The sequence below is a fragment of the Corythoichthys intestinalis genome, chromosome 21 (genome assembly GCF_030265065.1).
Source record: "Corythoichthys intestinalis isolate RoL2023-P3 chromosome 21, ASM3026506v1, whole genome shotgun sequence".
In the NCBI taxonomy this organism is placed as follows: Eukaryota; Metazoa; Chordata; class Actinopteri; order Syngnathiformes; family Syngnathidae; genus Corythoichthys; species Corythoichthys intestinalis.
In genome coordinates, this window is record NC_080415.1 from 19,644,704 (window position 1) to 19,664,192 (window position 19,489).

General features: G+C 36.9%; 1 protein-coding gene across 1 annotated transcript; it reads right to left on the reverse strand.

Annotated features, from left to right (window-relative positions):
* Window positions 1-9,630: 9,630 nt before the first annotated feature.
* On the reverse strand, window positions 9,631-19,141 carry LOC130910052 (ras-related protein Rab-5C-like). The gene is made up of 6 exons (XM_057827083.1): window positions 19,000-19,141; window positions 15,874-16,161; window positions 14,865-15,016; window positions 14,433-14,555; window positions 12,820-12,913; window positions 9,631-10,477 (listed from the first exon to the last, which is right to left on the reverse strand). Exons 2-6 carry the CDS (start codon window positions 16,043-16,045, stop codon window positions 10,332-10,334), a joined length of 687 nt encoding a protein of 228 aa, XP_057683066.1. The 5' UTR covers window positions 16,046-16,161; window positions 19,000-19,141; the 3' UTR covers window positions 9,631-10,331.
* Between the last annotated feature and the right edge of the window lie 348 nt (window positions 19,142-19,489).

Genomic DNA, 19,489 nt, shown 5'->3' on the forward strand with positions numbered 1-19,489 from the left:
CAAATAAAATTAATCACAATGAGAAACTCTGAATTTAATTCAACCAGCTAAGGTTGTCGTAACGTTGCACTCAAGACACATTTACTCAAAATTAACGGTGCGTTTTCACTTTATAGCACAGAACAAGATAAGTTGTCACCCGGTTGACCGTGACGAAAACTCCTAAGACAATTAAATCTATGTTTTACTGCGACAGCTACAATATGATTTCCTTAAGGTTAGACACATCCTTTAACTGACAAATGTAAAAACATGAAAAAATAGTTTTGTTTTAAGAAAAGTTAGGATAAAGAAAAATAGCAGAAACTTACCAAACTGACTAATCTAAAATGGATTGCACATAAAACGTAAATAAATAAGTACTTGAATATACTAGTTTTGAAACAAACAATTTCAAATGAACTACGACCGCTTTGCTCCCTAAAAGTAGGCTAACATTAGCCCAGAGACATGAGAAGCACACCTATTGTCTACTGGCTGATTTGGAAATTACAGGCAACAATAAGTCCACAATTAATTAATCATCCCTGAGAAAAATTTTAAAATATGGCTCCGAGCATCAATGTGTGTAAATCCCTCGAAGATACCAACTGATTTGCCAATAAATAATGGAGGGGAATAACAAACTGAATGAATACATTTTAGGAGATGTAAAATAAAGGCTTGATAAAATTGCAATTTCAAAAGAGCATTAAATGCGAATACAAAATAAAGTTCCCGAGTGTTTTTTAAGCTATTCAGAATTGCACTTTCATTTAAAAAATACATTGAAATACCTGAACTTAGCCTCAAACGGTATATAAAAAAAAGATCTAAGTACAACAAAAGAACAATTGGCTAACTTACATAGCAATGTTCCGCTAGCCAAAATGCTATAAAATGCAAACTTTGTGTTTTTACAATGTTCTTTACAAATCATTCAAACACATATTTCCACAAAAAAAAACAAAAAAAAAACGGTTAAATATACCTATAACCTAAATTACAAATGCATAAAAAAACCTGTTAGCTCAAACAAAAACTTATGTTGGTCTTAACAGTGAGCAGCTGGATTCAGCCATGTTAAATGAGTGATGTGGCAGTGTATCCACCCAAATCAATAAAACAATGCAAACACTTTCAAAACAAACCATTATAACGCCATTCTGATTAAACAAACTCGAAGCAGCAAAATTGGATTCGAAGCTTTTTTCTAAATGAATCATTCGAGTACATTGATTAATCGTTGCTGCACTAGTGCGGTCGCACATTTAAGAAAATAATTACACAAGAAATTCGTTTCAGTTACTTTGGATGATTCTATCACTATTTTATTATTCTACTATTCTATCATTGTTTTAAAATAATAATAAGGCTGTTATACACATAAGCAGACAACAATATCACTAGCATTAGTTTATAGCATGAATTACCAAGCAAATCTAAGGTAATATCCAAATGGTAAAGCCATAGACTTCACAATGATATTGATGGGTCAGGTCCAACTTCATTGCGCCACGCCTTCAAGTAGGGGGCCATCCCACAATCCGCTTCAGTTATTCGCAGTCGGTCACAGAGACACATGCAGCGTTCCAATGTTGGATTTAGGTTGAAAAAGTACGAAAGCTGTACCGCATACAAACAGGAAGGATTGTCTCAGGAGTGATTTGTTCGAGGATTTAAGGTAATTATTAGGGCTGTCAAACGATTAAAATTTTTAATCGAGTTAATCACAGCTTAAAAATTAATTAATCGCAATTAATCGCAATTCAAACCATCTATAAAATATGCCATATTTTTCAGTAAATTATTGTTGGAATGGAAAGATAAGACACAAGACGGATATATACATTCAACATGCTGTACATAAGTACTGTATTTGTTTATTATAACAATAAATCAACAAGATGGCATTAACATTAACATTCTGTTAAAGCGATCCATGAATAGAAAGACTTTTGGTTCTTAAAAGATAAATGTTAGTACAAGTTATAGAAATTTTACATTAAAACCCCTCTTCATGTTTTCGTTTTAATAAAATTTGTAAAATTTTCAATCAAAAAATAAACTAGTAGCTCGCCATTGTTGATGTCAATAATTACACAATTCTCATGATGCTTAAACCCATAAAATCAGTCGCACCAAAGCGGCAGCAGAAGGAGACAAAAAACACAAGCAACAAGTGGCCATTACACTGTACTGTCATTTAAATCTATTTGAACGGGGCATGTGCGTTAATTGCGTCAAATATTTTAACGTATTAATTTAAAAAATTAATTATCGCCCGTTAACGCGATAATTTTGACAGCCCTAGTAATTATTATATTTTTCGTTTTTTCACAAGAATTTTCAACGTAAAAAGCTCTTTGTTGCAAAGCTGCCGCCACACTGACTAACAGACTAGCATCGTAGTTCGTCATATTTACGTAAGATAAACGCTAACTGCCCGTTTTTTTGCTCTTTTAACAAAGAATCAAAACTGTTTTACGTCCATATCTATAGAGAATTCAGGGATTTAAGCATTTATTCAGAAAAAATTTCACCGGAAAACCTCTGTTTACATAGGGCGGCCGCTATATTTGCTTACTGACGAGCATCATAGTTCACAATATGTACGTAAAATAAATGCTAACTGCACTTTTTTTTTTTTTGCCTTTAACCAAGAATCGAGACTGTTTTATGTCCATATCTATAAAGAATTCAGGGATTTAAGCATTTATTCACAATAATTTTCACCGGAAAAGCTCTCTCTCTGTGATTCCACTCGGTCAGCTTTGACGGCCACGCCAACAATGCAGGCCCTCTATTAATAGGCCCGCGCCCCGTGACCGGTCAATATATTATGAAGTCTATGAATAAAGCATAAAAGACAGAGAACCTTATCAAATGGGAAAAAAAGTATTGACGTTAAATTGTACCCTCGGAATTTAAATGATTTTTGTTGGTTTATGGAGAAGTGCACACAATCACCATTGAAGAAATACTGAAGATACATTTCCATTGATAACCCGGAAGTTGAGTGACATCACTGTGAATAGGGCTTATGTTGTTGTACTGTCAAGTTAAATACAACTGACCTTTACTTAGGCTGTGATTATTTCATGTGCCACTAGAGGGAGCTCTACTTTTGAACAGAGTAAATACACGCCCCGGGATGCTAGCTAAGCCGCAAAATGACCACGTGATCATTTGTGTTTTCAGAGCATTTTAAGACCGTAAACGTCCTTTTTTCCTCTCGCATGGGTCGTTTCTCCCCAACACGGCGATGTTTTCATTATAGATAAGAGGCAATTATTGTAGCGCGTAGCTGATGGGATTGCTATCTGCACACACGGGGCGCAATCTAAACGCCGCGTCCCCGTGCCCTTGCTGCACGTTGACAATTCCTTCAGCCGGCAAAAGATAAACAGAAGTAGCATTTCTCTCGGTTGTTGTTCAAGCTTTTAAAGGTAAAAATGCATTTACCACACAGGAGGCTAATGTGAAATAGCCTTGTTGTTATGACGACCATTATGGCCACTTTGCCACTTTCATTTGTCGTGCAAATTGGACGCAAACAACAATTATCACCAGCGGAGTACAGCACGGGGAGGAAGGGGCGCAAAGGTGTTTGTTCCCGGGTCTTCCTCCGTTGCCATTCACACAGGCCAAGCATGAAATGAGTTCCTCTCCATGACACATCTTGATTGACAGCTCCACAAATGAGAAATTATTTACTGTGAACAGAGCGGTCTGCCTGCTCTCTGGCAGAGAGGCTGCATATCTTGGAGGCGAGCGCACGAGTGGTAGGTCTGATGATGATGATGATGCATCATCACTACCACAGCAGCACGGGATGGGGGCAACCACGTACCTATTATGATTCCCATGGAGACATGACTGGGTTTTGTTGATGGATGCGTAATATGTTTGAGATTTGAAATATTTCCTGGAATTGTAGTCAACATATTGGGATGAGAAGCCGTTAGAGGAAGTTGATACTGTGTTTTAGAGCTGTGACTGATGTTAAAATGTAATGTATTTATTAGTGTTGCACCAGTATCAAAATTGGTAGAATTATGTTATCGCCCTCTGGTCAAGATGCAGCCTCCTACCAATTATTTTGTCACTAGAGTACGTCCAATCGATTTGAAGTGGGAGGTTGGCAGCGAATGCCGTTAGCGGCAGACAATGATTTCAGTAGTATCTGACCAAGCCATGGTAGCACTTAATTTACATTGAAGTAAGTATGCAATCATTAAATATTTTCAAAAAATACATACCGTAATTTTCGCATAAAAGGCGCATCTGACTATAAGCCGCCACCCACCAAATGTGACACGAAAACAGCATTTTTCATAGATAAGCCACACTGGACTATAAACCGCAGCTGTCCTCACTGTATTATGGGATATTTACATCAAAAGATCTTAACCGGTAACATTTGACGGCAGCATCATATGACTGTCATAAGACCAAATGAACCACCATGAAGCTTTAAATCAATTGGCTGCAAAGCTTCATTGCTTAAAGAAGCTCCATTTGGCCCTGCTCCCTTGGGAGTGACAGTCAACCTCTGCTGCCAACACTGTTGTTGTCCGACATGCCTCCTAGCATGCATTGCAGCGCTCCAGATGTAAATAACAATCAAAATTAATGTTATGTGCTAATTATTTATTCAGTTACTGTTCCAGTTGTTACATTAATTGCTGTTAGCAATTGTTAGAGTATTTGGTAACATTCACTGACAGTGGTGCCATGAGACTGTCATTAGACAATCATAATTATGTATTAACACTGTCACAAGCATTAATGAATGCTTATAAAAGATGTCATTTAGTGTTACCCGGTAAATTATCTCAATTTTAGATTGACGTAAAAGATCTGAGCTGGACATAAATAGAGCTATTAACATATATTGCCAGATGACAATCTGTAATAAGCATTCAGCAATGCCCATGATAATGTCATCTCATAATTATGACGGTCTTATGGCGCCGCTGTCAAATAAAGTGTAACCAAATACCATAACTAGCAATAAATGAAACAACTGGAACAGTAACTGAATAAATAATTAGCACATAACATGAATTTTGATAGTTATTTACATCTGCAGTGCTGCAATGTATGCTGGGAGGCATGTGTTGCCTATTAACACGAATAAATCAGCAAATAAGCCGCACTGGACTTTAAGCCGCAGGATTCAAAATGAAGGAAAAAAGTAGCGGCTTATAGTCCGAAAGTTACAGTATACATTTTTTTTTGCGTTATCCGATATTATTGAGGAGCCGAAAGTATTGGCCAATAAAACCTTCATAAACTGATACCGGATAATATCTACAGCAATTTTTCTTTATTAGTTTTGTGCCAATATGCATGTTGCCTTCAAACTGAATGTGGAAGCCTTCTGTCTTCTGCCTTTGCAGAAGGGCTGGTCACAGCTTAGCACAGCAGTTATGCTCATTGATCATTAGAGGTCTCCAAACTCAGGCTAGGTTCATACCGCAGGTCTTAATGCACATTTCCCATTTTTTTGTCTTATCTGTTTTTTTGGAATGCCCGTTCAGACTGCCTATTTCCAGTGAGCCTGTTCAAGTATCACGCATGCACACTAATTAGCAGTCCGAGATGCGCTGTGCAAACTGACCCACATGCGCAGGAGCATCAAAACAAACGTCATTCTAGGGTGATCCTATTTTGATTTCCAAAGAGAAGACACAAATAACAGACATTCATAATACCTGTTTAGTCTTATAATCAAAGTTTGTATGGATTGATAGCATGCACGCACTGCGCGTGCGTGATGCACACATATACGGACAGTTTGCGCTGACTCTCGGCCGTGTAAGCAATCTTGAAATATTGCTTATTTGGAGCAGAGAAAGAAAACCAAGCATGCTCAGGCTTACCTCCTTTTATGACTGTTATTAAGCTTGCCCCTTCCCTAAAGGTCGGATTCAAGCTAGGCGCTAACGCTAATGCACAGCTCCATCGCTAACATAGCGTCTTGTCTCTCTCGCTCTTTGCTGACGTAATTGCTGCATGAATTCCGATTTGGGGGACTTGACAGTTCAGACTGCAGCCACAGTCTGGAAAAATGTGGCCCGGATCGGATTTTAACCACTTACGAATTTGGCCTAGATCAGATTTTAAAATCGTCCACTTTTAAGCGAACTGTCCCGTTCTGACCGTCAAGTAAATGCCTGACTCGAGTCGGAAAAACAAAAGAATTGGATTTGTGCATTAAGACCTGCGGTATGAACTTAGGTTAAGATGATTGGGATTTGTTACGTGAGCAGACCATTTGCATTCATGGTGCAAAATTAAATTAACAATAAATGATTGAAAAATAATGAATATTTTAAGGCCACGACCGCATATATCTGTACCGGTTTGATATCAGTATCTGACTTTTGGAGTTGGAAAACATCGGTTATCGGTTAAAAAGTCATTACCTGACAACTTTACACCTTTTCAAAAAATGTGGTCTTGGTGTTTGAATCTGTATCGGGAGACAAAAACTTCAAAAATGTACTAGAGCTGTACTAGCATACATTAATAAAATGTCTGAAATACCGGCTTTTATTCACGTTTTTCTTCAAGTTTACACTTGAAATTCTGATTTTAGTTTAGTTTTTTATCTTATCTGTTGGGATACACATGATAAAGTAGTTTTCTGCCTGTCCCTTTAATATAAGGCAATCTTATATTAACAATTTCATTAAAAGGGAAAGGGCAAAAAGAAAACTCATTTCAAAAATTTCAAATAATGTTAATTATGTTTAGTAGAAAGCAAAAAAAAAAAAAAAAAAAAATCAAGTTTCAATCCAATGAGGTTTTAATTCAATTGAGGAATACGCTATGTTCAATTTGAGCAAAATTTTGTTTTAATAACAGTTGGCTCAAATCTAATACAAATAACCATACATTTTGTTAATTGCAGAAATGAGGCAACATTTCTGTTATTAAACTAAACTTTATATTCAGTTATAACGAAACGCAACATTCTTTTTTAAATAAAAAGAACTAAAACATTGCTCAGATTCATTTTATGCTAATTCTTCTGACATAAATACTAATATTACTGAGCCCGAGTATTTTATAACAATTGAAAAAAATATATTTGTGAGTTGACATTTTATGTTGACATTGAGATTTGTTCATTCAACATAAACTTTGCATAGTTACATCTTAAAATTATTCAGTGCAACCACTTGACATTAGAAAAACAAAACAAAAAAAAAACAATTTATTTTATTTAACTCAAAAATCAGAATTTTTCAGTTTACTGGATTTGTTGCCAGTCATTAAGCCATCTACTACACAACTTTATGGATTTCGGTGAGATGCTGCTATCTAGTGGCTTTCTGCTACAGTACAGTATTATTGTTTTTTCCACATGGATTTTAAAGTTTTTTCTTTCTGTGCAAAAACAAGTGAAATATTTTTACTACATTTAGCGCCCATATACAGTACTACTCAGAAAATTTGAATATCTTGAAAAGGCTGTTGTATTTCTGCAATTCAACTTAAAAGATGAATTTGACATATCAAATCAATGAATAAACTGCAAATCCATATATTTCTGGTTCAATAAAACTTTTTGGTTTCATCTTTTATGTTTGCCAAAATTAAACAACCTTTACTTGATGTACTAATTTTTCGGGTAGTGCCGTAAAGTCTACACACCACAAGCGATTGCAAGTGAAGCTCATCTTCCCGGGAAATGTCAAAAAATAAGTGATCAAAGGTATTCTGCTGTATGTACATGTCATGGACTATAAATGCGGTACTACAACACATTCAGCCTTTGTTCAGAATTAGTTTCTTATCACTGGTTATGATGCAGCTTTTCATTCATGCAGTGCGTCTCCAGAATTGAGAGTACATTGTTCCACTTAAGCGAAACGAGACAAGTCATTGGCTGAAGGCTGGGTTTGTCCCGCCCATCGGATGCTGTGCGTCTCTGGGGGGTCTATGGGCAATTTACAATGCTCTTAAGAAATCATTCAAACACATATTCCCACAAATAATGGATAAATATACCTATAAACTAAATTACAAATGCATAAAAAACATGACCTTAAATAAAAACTTACCTTATTTTGGTTTTAACAGGGAGCAGCTGGATGGAGTCATGTCAAATGAGTTATGTCATATCCCATGTTGCCACAAGAGGGCAGTGTATCCCCCAAATCAATAAAACTAAATGCTAACACTTTCAAAACAAACCATTACAGCGCCAGTTTGATTAAACGAATACTGGAAGCAGCAAAAATTTGATTAGCTTTTTCTAATCGAATTACTCGAGCTAATCGATTAATCATTGCAGCACTACAAAGAAATTACCGAATCAGTGATGTTGGCGTATTAACATCCACAGGAAGAAGTTTTCATTCCATTGTCCTGACTTTCCTATGAATGAATGAATGAAGCTTTATTTCAAGCATGCACAAGAACAGAAATACAGTATAACTCACAAAAATTAATTTCGCTCGATAGGGAGAGGGAGGAAGAAAATTTATTTAATCCCAGCCCTAATCTCATCATCCAGCAGTTTTATTTCATGGGATACTCCTGTCCTTCGACTTTTAAGTTCACACAATGAAGAAAGAGAAAACAAGAACTAAAACAACAACGAAAAACAAAAAAACAGACAAAAACAACTAAACCAATAGACAACCAACTACATCAACAGAGTTGGCTCTTTAATAATAATTTTGCATTTACACATCATTTCTACAGCAACAAAAATTGTCAGTAAATGTCATTATATTATGACTAGACCACATCTTTATTAACAATTTTAATTTTTGGATATTTTGAGAGTGTCTGAAGTGTTATCGAAATGTTCCACAGTTTCACTCCCCTTACAGACACACAAAAACATTTGCGAGTTGTTTGAAATCTGGGTAAGATGAAATCTCCTGAACCTCGCAGACTATGCGTACTCTCCTGAATCGTAAAAATGTTTTGTGTATAAGATGGCAGTAATTTATTATATGCTTTAAACAACATTACAGATGTATAATATTTGACAAGATCTTCCATTTTAAGCAGTTTTGAGTGAGCAAATAGATTATGTGATCAAGAAATCCAACTTTATGTATAATGCGTACCGCTCGTTTCTGCAATGTGACTAATAATATTCATCCTAGCGACACAAGCTTTGTTAAAAACAAGCAAAAAAATCGAGCTTATTCCTGGTGTTTGTTTTATATTGTATTTGCTTGTGTTTGGACACTTGACTTCTGGCAATCTAGTTTCTTTCCCTACCGAGCAGTGGGTGCCGCTGCGCCCCTCCACATCACAAAACACTCACAGGCGGACACACTTTGACCTTCCCCTCATTGAAAGACCAGCATACACACCCATTTAAATACCTGTTTTGTGACCTGAAAGAATGAGACGAATGTCACATTTCTTTGCTATTATAACCTTTTAGCACATAATTCCACTTAAAGTTTTTAATCTTTTTGAGAAGGGAGTAGAAATACTGTGCACACAGGGCATGACTCCTTTTTTTCAATTTAGTTGTACAGCTCCCGAGATGATTTATCTCGTCCTTTTTTTTAATATCACAAAAACTTAGTATTGGAACATAGATGTCAACATTTTTGGAATTACAACAAATACTTTTTGAGACATTGCGAAATCACGGGCAAACCATAATCGTCTTTCATGAGCTTTATTATATTTCATGTGTACACCATATAACCACCTTTCATATCCAAATCATTGATGATGATGCAAACTATCAGGATGATTAACATTCCTGCAGATTTTTTTTCCCCAGATGATTGCTGAAAAGGAAGTGGATGAAAGCTACTACGCACAGTATGTATACAGTATACAATATATATAGTATTCATGTGTGTATATAAATATATATACTGTGTTTTTATATACACATAAACATACAGAATATACACACAATATACCCACACGAAAATGGGAAGAGACCAAAAAAAAAATCATCCACCCCCCCCAAAAAAAAAAAATCATCAAAGACAGTTTTGAAATTGGAAAAAGATGAGGGAGGGAGGTAGATAGATGGAAGGAGGCCAGTCAGAAAGGATCATCCCGCTTAGCTTGTGATTCTTGTTTTAGAATAAAAAAAAGTTTCATTTTAAGAGCAGACAAGGAAGAGTTGGAGGAGGAGGGAGGCGAAGGGGCTCTGCCTGTCCTCCAGTGTTTCTTACTTTTAATTCATTGGCTCCCATTGACGGCGATAGACGCCCAATCCAATTGGACTGGAATGATCGCTGCCAGTGTCTTCAAATCCAAACGGGTTGGGCATCTATCGCCGTCAATAGCAGTGAAACCGTGAATGATCCTGCCAATGTTAATAAAGTGTTGTCCTCGCCACGGGTCTAGTTGCCGCTTCCGCCGCCGATGGCGCCACTACAGCATCGACTGGGGCGATTTGGAGAACTGGTGTCGTGCAGGTTTACCCCCGTACCGGCCCGGCCTGATTGGCCGGCGCCTGCCTGAGGGTCATTCTTTGGTAGCTTGTTGGCTGATGGGATAAAACAAGGATGTAAGCTTACAAAAAAATGCATGGAAAACTAGTGAGTGACAGGAAGTAATAATTGCATAATTTAATCTGGAAAAAAAAAGAATAAAATTGAGTGTTATTTTTGTCAACAATGACGATAACGAAAATATTTCGTGGACGAACAATTTTTTTCATGATGACGACCAGATAAAAACGTGGCTTGGGAGACTAGAACACTGTTTTTCAACCTTTTCTAAGTCATGGCACAATTTTATATTGGAAAAAATGTCACAGCACACCACAAACCAAAAATATTCTGAGATTACTTTCTGTACAGTATATTTAATTATAAAATAATTTCTCAATATTTGTACTTACTCAGTGTTAAACATGAGCCTGTTTAGATGAACACAAAGCCGATATCCTGGCAGGAATTGAAGGACACGCACAAAGCTCTTCTTCAACAGCTCTCAGTTTCTATTATTTTATTTTTCATAGTTGTTAGGCTTGAAAAGCTCAGAATTATCAGACAGGGAGACTTAAACAATGTCTTTAACCGCATCAGGGTTGAGCATCTCGCCGTTAATGGCTTTGCAGGCAGGTAGTATTAATGTCTCTGCTACAGTGTGGGACTTTTTGGATTCAGCAACAGGTTCAGCAACAAGGCATGTAGTTGGATATGTAGTTTCCCCCCCCAAAAATGCCTGTTTCTCTGTGTTTTCACACAGGCAAATAAAATAGTCCATCGACTTGTTTTGAAGCGACTGGTGTTTCGTTTGGAGCTGACGTTTAAACTGGCTTAGCGCCATAGTGCTGTTGAATTGCTGCTCGTGTCGCGGTCAAGAACTGTTCGGATTCCTTGCCATCGGCTACCTTGCTGTCCTCGACTATGTGTTGGAACAAAACACGAGGAGGATTGACGGTCGTCACGTATGGATAAAATGGAAAGGTTCACTTTAGTGTATATCGACACTTGACGAGTCTAATCAAATGATGTACAGTAGACGTGCTGGGATGCACATTGTCGTGGACAGTAAGGTGGCTGATGGTTAGAAATCCAAGCAGTTTTGAACGCGACACCGAGCAATACCTCGCCCATCTGCACACGACCGAGAACTTTTTATCCACTGCTTCCTTCCTACTGCAACTCAAACCCAATGATGCAATAAAACAAAAAAATACGATACTGGATAATTTCTCCCGGCACACCTGACGATCTCTCACAGCACACCGGTTGAAAAACACTGGACTAGAACATAACGAGACAGATGCCAGTTTTCGTTTGGCGAGGTGACAAGAAGATGTAAATGTGATATTTTCTGTCATGTTCAAAATGCGTGATATTTTCATATTATACGTGGAGAACATCAGCTTGCATTGTAGCACTGTTTGTGTTGTGTCACTGATGTGAGATGTGCTGTGCCCCCTCCTCATTCTCCTCACTGGAGTTTAGAAATGTTTTTCAAGCTAGGCTGTACTCCATTGTGCTTGTTTGGAAACACATAGGAAGAATTGTTTTCTTATCTTGGCATGAGAGAATATGCGATGTTGCTTTAGCAGTTAAAAGTCTGTGTTAAGTTATCATCACAAACTAAATGCAACTCGCTGCATTAGCATAACATTCGCGTTAGAATTAGCATGAACTTTAGCATGGCGAGCTGCCTCTTAAAAGCTCAGGAAAACTTTTTTTACATAGTTTGTGGCTTCGAGATGGGTTTAATTGAAAATAATATATTACTTTTCTTGCTGAGTGTGTATTATCATCACAAAGTTGCCATTGTCTTTGTAGATGTTACAATATGTGCTCGTCTGTCTATGTCTGTCTATATTCATTCCAAATTGTTGGAAACCTTTTTTTGGACTAAAACTTTTGAATTTTACAGACAAAAACATTTTCAGTAACTGTTGACTAAAACTAGACAAAATGTGAATATTTCGTCGACTAAAACCAGACGAAGACGAACACATTAAATTAAAATGGCTGCCAAAAACAACACTGGTTTAAAAAAAAATTTTTTTTAAACTGAAAAAAAAAGGACTGCCACAAACTAAATAGTACCGTAGCTGACAGATGTTTTTAAAATGTAAAATGAAAAATACAATTAATGAAAATATTGTTGTATATTAAGTGTAATATTTTTTTTATATACATAATATTCCATCCATCCATCCATTATCTTCTATAAATAAAAACAATAAAAATATATATCAGACAATATTACTATCTAGAGGTACATAAAAGGCAATTTGAACCATTTTAAAGCCGACAATTTCTCTAAATGATTAATTTACTAGGCTGTTAATTATTTTAAAAAACAATATACAGTTGAATAAACGTGGCAGCTAACTAATAAAGTACTTACCAATAGCCATAAAAATATCATTAACATTAAGGGCAGTCTTGGCTGAAGTCTCCATGAAGAGGAGTCCGTTTTCTTCAGCGTATTCTTGCGCTTCCTAATGACAAAATGTTGAACACAAGTCAAAAATGGTCCATGGTTATACGTACAGTACAGGTCCTTATCAAAAATTAGCACATTGTGATAAGGTTCATTATTTTCTGTAATGTACTGATAAACATTACTTCCATATATTTTGGATTCATTACACACAACTGAAGTATTTCAAGCCTTTTATTGTTTTAATATTGATGATTTTGGCAAAAAAGTCAAGAAAAAACAAAAATCCCCATCTCAAAAAATTAGCATATCATGAAAAGGTACTCTCAAGAAGCGGCTAACCTTATCATGTGAATCAACGAGTTAACTCAAAACCCCTGCAAAAGATTGCTGAGGCTTTTAAAAACTCCCAGCCTGGTTTATTACTCAAAACCGCAATCATGGGCAAGACTACAGACCTGACGTCTGTCCAGAAGGCCATCTTTGACACCCTCAAGCAAGAGGCTAAGACACAGAAAGACGTTTCTGAGCAAATAGGCTGTTCCCAGAGTGCTGTATCGAGGCACCTCAGTGGGAAGTCTGTGGGAAGGAAAAAGTATGGCAGGAAACGCTGCACAACCAGAAGAGGTGACCGCACCCTGAGAAAGATTGTGGAAAAGGGCTGATTCCAGACCTTGGGGGACCTGCAGAAACAGTGGACTGAGTCTGGAGTAGAAACATCCAGAGCCACCGTGCACAGGTGTGTGCTGGAAATGGGCTACAGGTTCCGCATTCCCCAGGTCAAGCCACTTTTGAAACGGAAACAGCGGCAGAAGCGCCTATCCTGGGCTAGAGAAGCAGCAGTGGACTGTTGCTCAGTGGCCCAAAGTACTTTTTTCAGATGAAAGCTACTTTTACATGTCATTCGGAAATCCAGGTGCCAGAGTTTGGAGGAAGACAGGGGAGAAGGAAATGTCAAAATGCCTCAAGTCCAGTGTCAAGTACCCACAGTCAGTGATGGTCTGGGGTGCCATGTCAGCTTGCTGGTGTTGGTCTACTGCGTTTTATCAAGGGCAGGGTCAATGCAGCTAGCTATCAGATTTTGGAGCACTTCATGCTTCCATCTGCTGAAAAGCTTTATGGAGATGAAAATATCATTTTTCAGCACGACCTGGTACCTGCTCACAGTGCCAAAACCACTGGTAAATGGTTTACTGACCATGGTATTACTGTGTCAATTGGCCTGCCAATTGTTACAATTTCTGCAAACGGATTCACGACCAAGTATTGAGTGCATAGCTGATATAACTAATTGAAGGTTGACTTTTTTCGTATTAAAAAACACTTTTTTGTATTGGTCGGATAAAATATGCTAATTTTTTGAGATAGGGATTTTTGTTTTTTCTTGACTTTTTTGCCCAAATCATCAATATTAAATCAATAAAAGGCTTGAACTACTTCAGTTGTGTGTAATGAGTCTAAAATATATGAAAGTCTAATGTTTATCAGTACATTACAGAAAATGATGAACTTTATCACAATGTTAATTTTTTAGAAGGACCTCTATTTGTCATTAAACGTACTCCTGCACATCATACCTGATGCTCCACCGCTCTCTTATCTGCAATGTCTGCCTTGTTGCCGGCCAGCGCTATCACAATGTTGGGGTTGGCTTGTCGTTGCAATTCCTTCACCCAGTTTTTGGCACGCGCAAACGTGTCCTGAAGACCAAAAAGCTTCACTTGCACCATTATATACTGTGTATGTTTACGTTGCCATGATATAGGAGTTTTTCAAGACATGGTTTTTTTAACCACCATGATATTAATGAGCATTTAACAAAGAAACATCTTCATGGATATTGTGGTTTATTACTCATCCTTTTCTAATGATACATATACATACATACATACATACATACATACATACATATATATATATATATATATATATATATATATATATATATATATATATATATATATATACAGTATGTATGTCAAAAGGACGAAGCAGTTGGTGACACTCACTATGTTGGTGATGTCATAAACCACAATGGCAGCCTGAGCACCCCGGTAGTACATGGGTGCCAGGCTGTGGTAGCGCTCTTGGCCCGCCGTGTCCCAAATCTCAAACTTGACCGTGACGTCGTCCAGGCTGACCGTCTGAGTCAAGAAGGCAGCTAGGAAGGACAAAGTACATATTGTAGCATTTGAATAAGAGCGTGTATGCTAGGGCTGCTAACATTGACAGCTAATTGATTTTAATTAGTGCTGCAACAATTAATCGATTAATTCGAGTATTTGATTAGAAAAAAAAGATTTGATTAAATTTTGTTGCTTCGAGTATTCGTTTAATTAAAGTTACGTTGTAATATTTATTTTGAAAGTGTTTGCATTTAATTTTATTGATTAGGGTGGATACACTGCCCTCTGGTCTGCTTCTTTTCACATGGCTGAATCCAACTGCTCCATGTTAAGACCAACGTAAGCTAAGTTTTTATTTGAGCTAATGTTTTTTAATGCATTCATAATTTAGTTTATAGGTATATTTAGCCGTTTTTTTATGGGAATATGTGTCTGAACCATTTGTTAAGAGCATTGTAAAAAAAAAAACTAGCATTTTATAGTATTTAAGCCAGCGGACTTTTTTTTATGTAAGTTAGCCAAATGCTCTTTTGTTGTACATAGATCCTCATAAAAAAAAAAAACAAACCCTTTGAGGCTCAGCTCAGATATTTTAATTTTCATGTTCCTTATCCGATTACTCAATTATTCGAACTAACTAGTCCATTGATTAATTGACTACTAAAATATTCGATAGCTGCAGCCCTAATCATAATATAAAATTAATCGACAACTATTTTGATAGTTAGACAGTAAACAATTTCTTTTATTTTGTCTTATTTATATTATTCCAATTTTCAGATAAAATGTAAACCCCAGAATATTAAAGCATTAAATAACATGACATTGAAAAAAATAATGGACGATTAGTCAACTATCAATTATCTGACATAGATGCGACACCAAGTCTTACCTCCAATTGTGCTTTCCTGGAATTCATGGAACTGGCCTTTAACAAAACGCAGCACAAGGCTGGACTTTCCCACTGCCGACTCCCCCAGCAGCACCAACTTGAACTGGAAGTTCTTGTTGGCTGCTGCCGCGCCGTTGGGCCTGCTCGCACCGCCGCCGCCGCGTCCCGCCATTAACACAAATTGATGAGGCTGTTTCCGGATGGAGCGGCACCAAGCTGGAATGAAACCAGACTGGCGACTCAGGCACTGTTGGTGAACGAAGTCGACGATCAAGACTCCAGATGGTGCTGCACGTTTAACACACAGAGAGAAGAGAACAATTCTCATATGTCATCACGTGGTTTGGTTAAATAAACAAAATATGAAATTCAGTTAAAAGTCAATTTCAACTGGGAGTGTCAATAAACAGCTCAAGCAAGCACTTGGCATCTTTTTTTATTCCAACAATAGTTCTTATGCTGCCAATCTACCGTATTGCTTGTTGTGAAGTTTAATACCAAATTAAGCCCGATTTACAGTGACGTCACTCAACTTCCGGATTACCGTAATTTTCGGACTACACACCGCTACTTTTCCCTCATTTTGAATCCTGCGGCTTATGGTCCAGTGCGGCTTATTTGTTGATTTATTTGGCTTAATAGGTAACACTTTGACAGCGGCGCCATAAGACTGCCATAATTATGATCATCATAATTATGACATGACATTAAGTGTCATTAAGTGTCATCTGGCATATGATGTCAATAACTCGATTTATGTCCAGCTCTGATTGTCATGTACGCATGAAGAAGAACGTATTTGCGCACACACGAGGAAGAGCACACTTGCTACCACGTAAAGAAGTCGCGCAGCCGAGCGAGAGAGCGAGGGGAAAGATGACAGCTGCAAGCTTGCGCGCACATTTGTTGCTTGTGAAGCAGCTACGGAGGAAACACCTACATAGAACAACTTTTGTACTGTTTATTGTGTGTTTTAAATTATGGCGTAATACTTTGGGCGAGTTCATGTGAGTGATTTTGATGATGTGCGGACGCCAACTCATACATGCTAATCATTTGTGTGGATTGTTATTGCTGTATCAGCAGCTAGTTATAAATGCAAATTTGAATTGCTGTTATTGAAGATGAAACTGATTTAATTTCATTTTTATTTTAGTTTCATTCTGCAAGTGTTGAAGTCATGAGCAGCTGAATAAAGGCCAACCACACGGACGTCTGACGTCATCATTTCAGAGCTTAGCTCGCTGTCAAGCTAGGACTTAACTCCAAAGTCTTGGCAAGCACAGTACAATAATGTATAAAAGTTAAGTATAAGTATACATGTTTTTGGACAGTTATTTTGAGATTTAAGGGGTATTTAGGGGTACTTAAAGAGTCATCTCCAACTTACGCGGAAATTCGGGTTAGGTCGCCAGTGTATGAACGGAACTTGTTCGTAACCCGGGGACTACCAGTACACTCCTATCGGTGATTTCTAAGAGTAAGGATTTTTTTTTTTTTTTTTTTAAATATTCCAAATGTAAAATAACAAAACCTCCTTTACATAACCCAACATTTAAAAAAAAATGGAACAAAAAACAAAAAATATATACATAATAATTGAGGGAACAGTGTACAACCTTTTCATTGCCAGTGTAACATGACCAATGGAGTGTGACCTGATTGGCTGGATATTAGATCAAGTGAGAAGTCCTCAATTGCTTCTTCCTGGTAACAGATGTTGACCTATATAGTACTACAGGATTTATTAAAATACTTTTTGAGCCATTGAATTGTTTACTATTGAAATTGAATGATTTTAAAGATACTGAATTGCTATGTATTGCTTCCCACGGATGTTTTTGTAGTGATATATACATATATATGGCGGAAAACACAGACAAGGCTGAAAAGGCAGTTTCTGCTCTTGCGCCCCTCTTTAAAATAAACTGCTGTATTTTAAGCTAAAAGAACTGTTGTGTTTGATAGAACAATATGTCTACATGCTGCCATAGCAGATTCAAGGTGCATTAAGCCCCCAAACTACTTTTTATTCTGCCCATTTTATCCTGGAGATCGCAACCACTTTTGTTTCAACCAGGCCATAAAAAGAAGGTAAGTAATTATAGTTATTATTCGAAATGTCTGTCATTTTTAGCTTAGAATCAATCATTGATGTCTAATATTTGGTTTAAAAAAAAAAAAAAAAAAAAAAAAAAAAAAAAAAACGACATTAGAAAAAATATTCACTCACAAAAAAAAAAAGTTTAAAACGGTAAATATATGAAAAAGAAAATCTCGATCACTCCTATATGGCTGCGATTTCTGCATCGCAACCCTTGTTAAATTACCATGTTTCACCCGTGATACATGCTACATGGAGGTTTTGGATCATAAAGAGGTAAGTATGCGATAATATCTCGTTAAAATTATGGCATCTCTAATTATGCTCTCCCATGGTCTCACTTCCAGTTAGAGTATTGCTGTTTATTTATTTTTTTAAATGCCCTCCCGTTCAAAAATTTTCTTTCCCCAGAAAATTGAGATTTTAAGTTTTCCAATGATGTATCACACATGCATATAGGACTATTTTGAAATTTGGCCAAATTGAGGGTCTCGGAGTGGAACTTCAAGTCACCTGCGTGTTTTCCGCCATATTATATATACTTTGAAGTATTCTCATTTATTGTAAATTTCTTTGATACTTTTCAAAGTGTGAATTTGATGAAAACTCAAAAATCCTACTTGAAATTGGAACTCAAATGGCAAATATATACTGTAGTACTATGGTCTCATCGGCCGGATTGAAGACGATCCATTGTCATGTCAGTGTTGTTTTTTTTCGCTATAGTGTCATTTTTTTCTGCCATAGTGTATTAATTCATATGCTCTATCTTTATAAACAAGGCGTAATTACAATTCCGCCTAAATATGGGAATACCATCACAAAGGCACACAAATATGACCAAATAAAGGCATTTGAATTGCGACGCTGTCTGGTATTTACCTTGAGTTCAGTCCAGGATGTATTATAAACAACACTGTCAGTTAGCCGCGGAGCTAAATCCTGTTAGCAGCCCAACTACCTATCGTCAGACCACGAAAACCTCAGCCGAAATTAAACAACAGCTATGCCAAAGTTCTTACCAGTAACGAAAGCTCGATCAGAATTCAGCAGCGACCATGTTACTCCTCCGTAATGACAATTTTTAAAATCTTTTTCTTTTTGCCAAGTACTGACAGGTACAAAAATAATGCTGAACTTCCGCCTTGTATAATTTCTTCTTCTACGTCGACTATTTTGGGACACACCACGTTTCTTTCAAACTAGTGCCCCTACCTGATGAGTTTGGTCATTGCATATTCTAAACGAAATTTTGTTTAAATTTGCGAAATTAATCATACAACAATGTTTCTAATAATAATAAAAAATAATAATTGAAAAAATACCAACAAGGTGAAAAAGTAAGACATTTATTACAAAGCACTTAATTTTCTTCCACGAATTCCACAACGAAATATTTTGCCAAAGGGATGTCGGTTGAAAAATTAAAAACATACATAAAATAAACAAATATTCCTCTGTGTCTCATGTATAACCCTAGCCGGTTTAAAAGCCACGAGACAAAGCCTCTTT

Bases quoted from the DNA above. Each gene is read 5' to 3' on its own strand.
- LOC130910052 (XM_057827083.1), bottom strand. From the start codon at position 16,045: ATGGCGGGACGCGGCGGCGGCGGTGCGAGCAGGCCCAACGGCGCGGCA. The intron at 14,556-14,864 runs GTGAGTGTCACC...TTTGGTCTTCAG, and splicing joins TTTATGACATCACCAACATA to GACACGTTTGCGCGTGCCAA. The intron at 10,478-12,819 runs GTAAGTACTTTA...TTATCCCATCAG, and splicing joins TGATATTTTTATGGCTATTG to CCAACAAGCTACCAAAGAAT.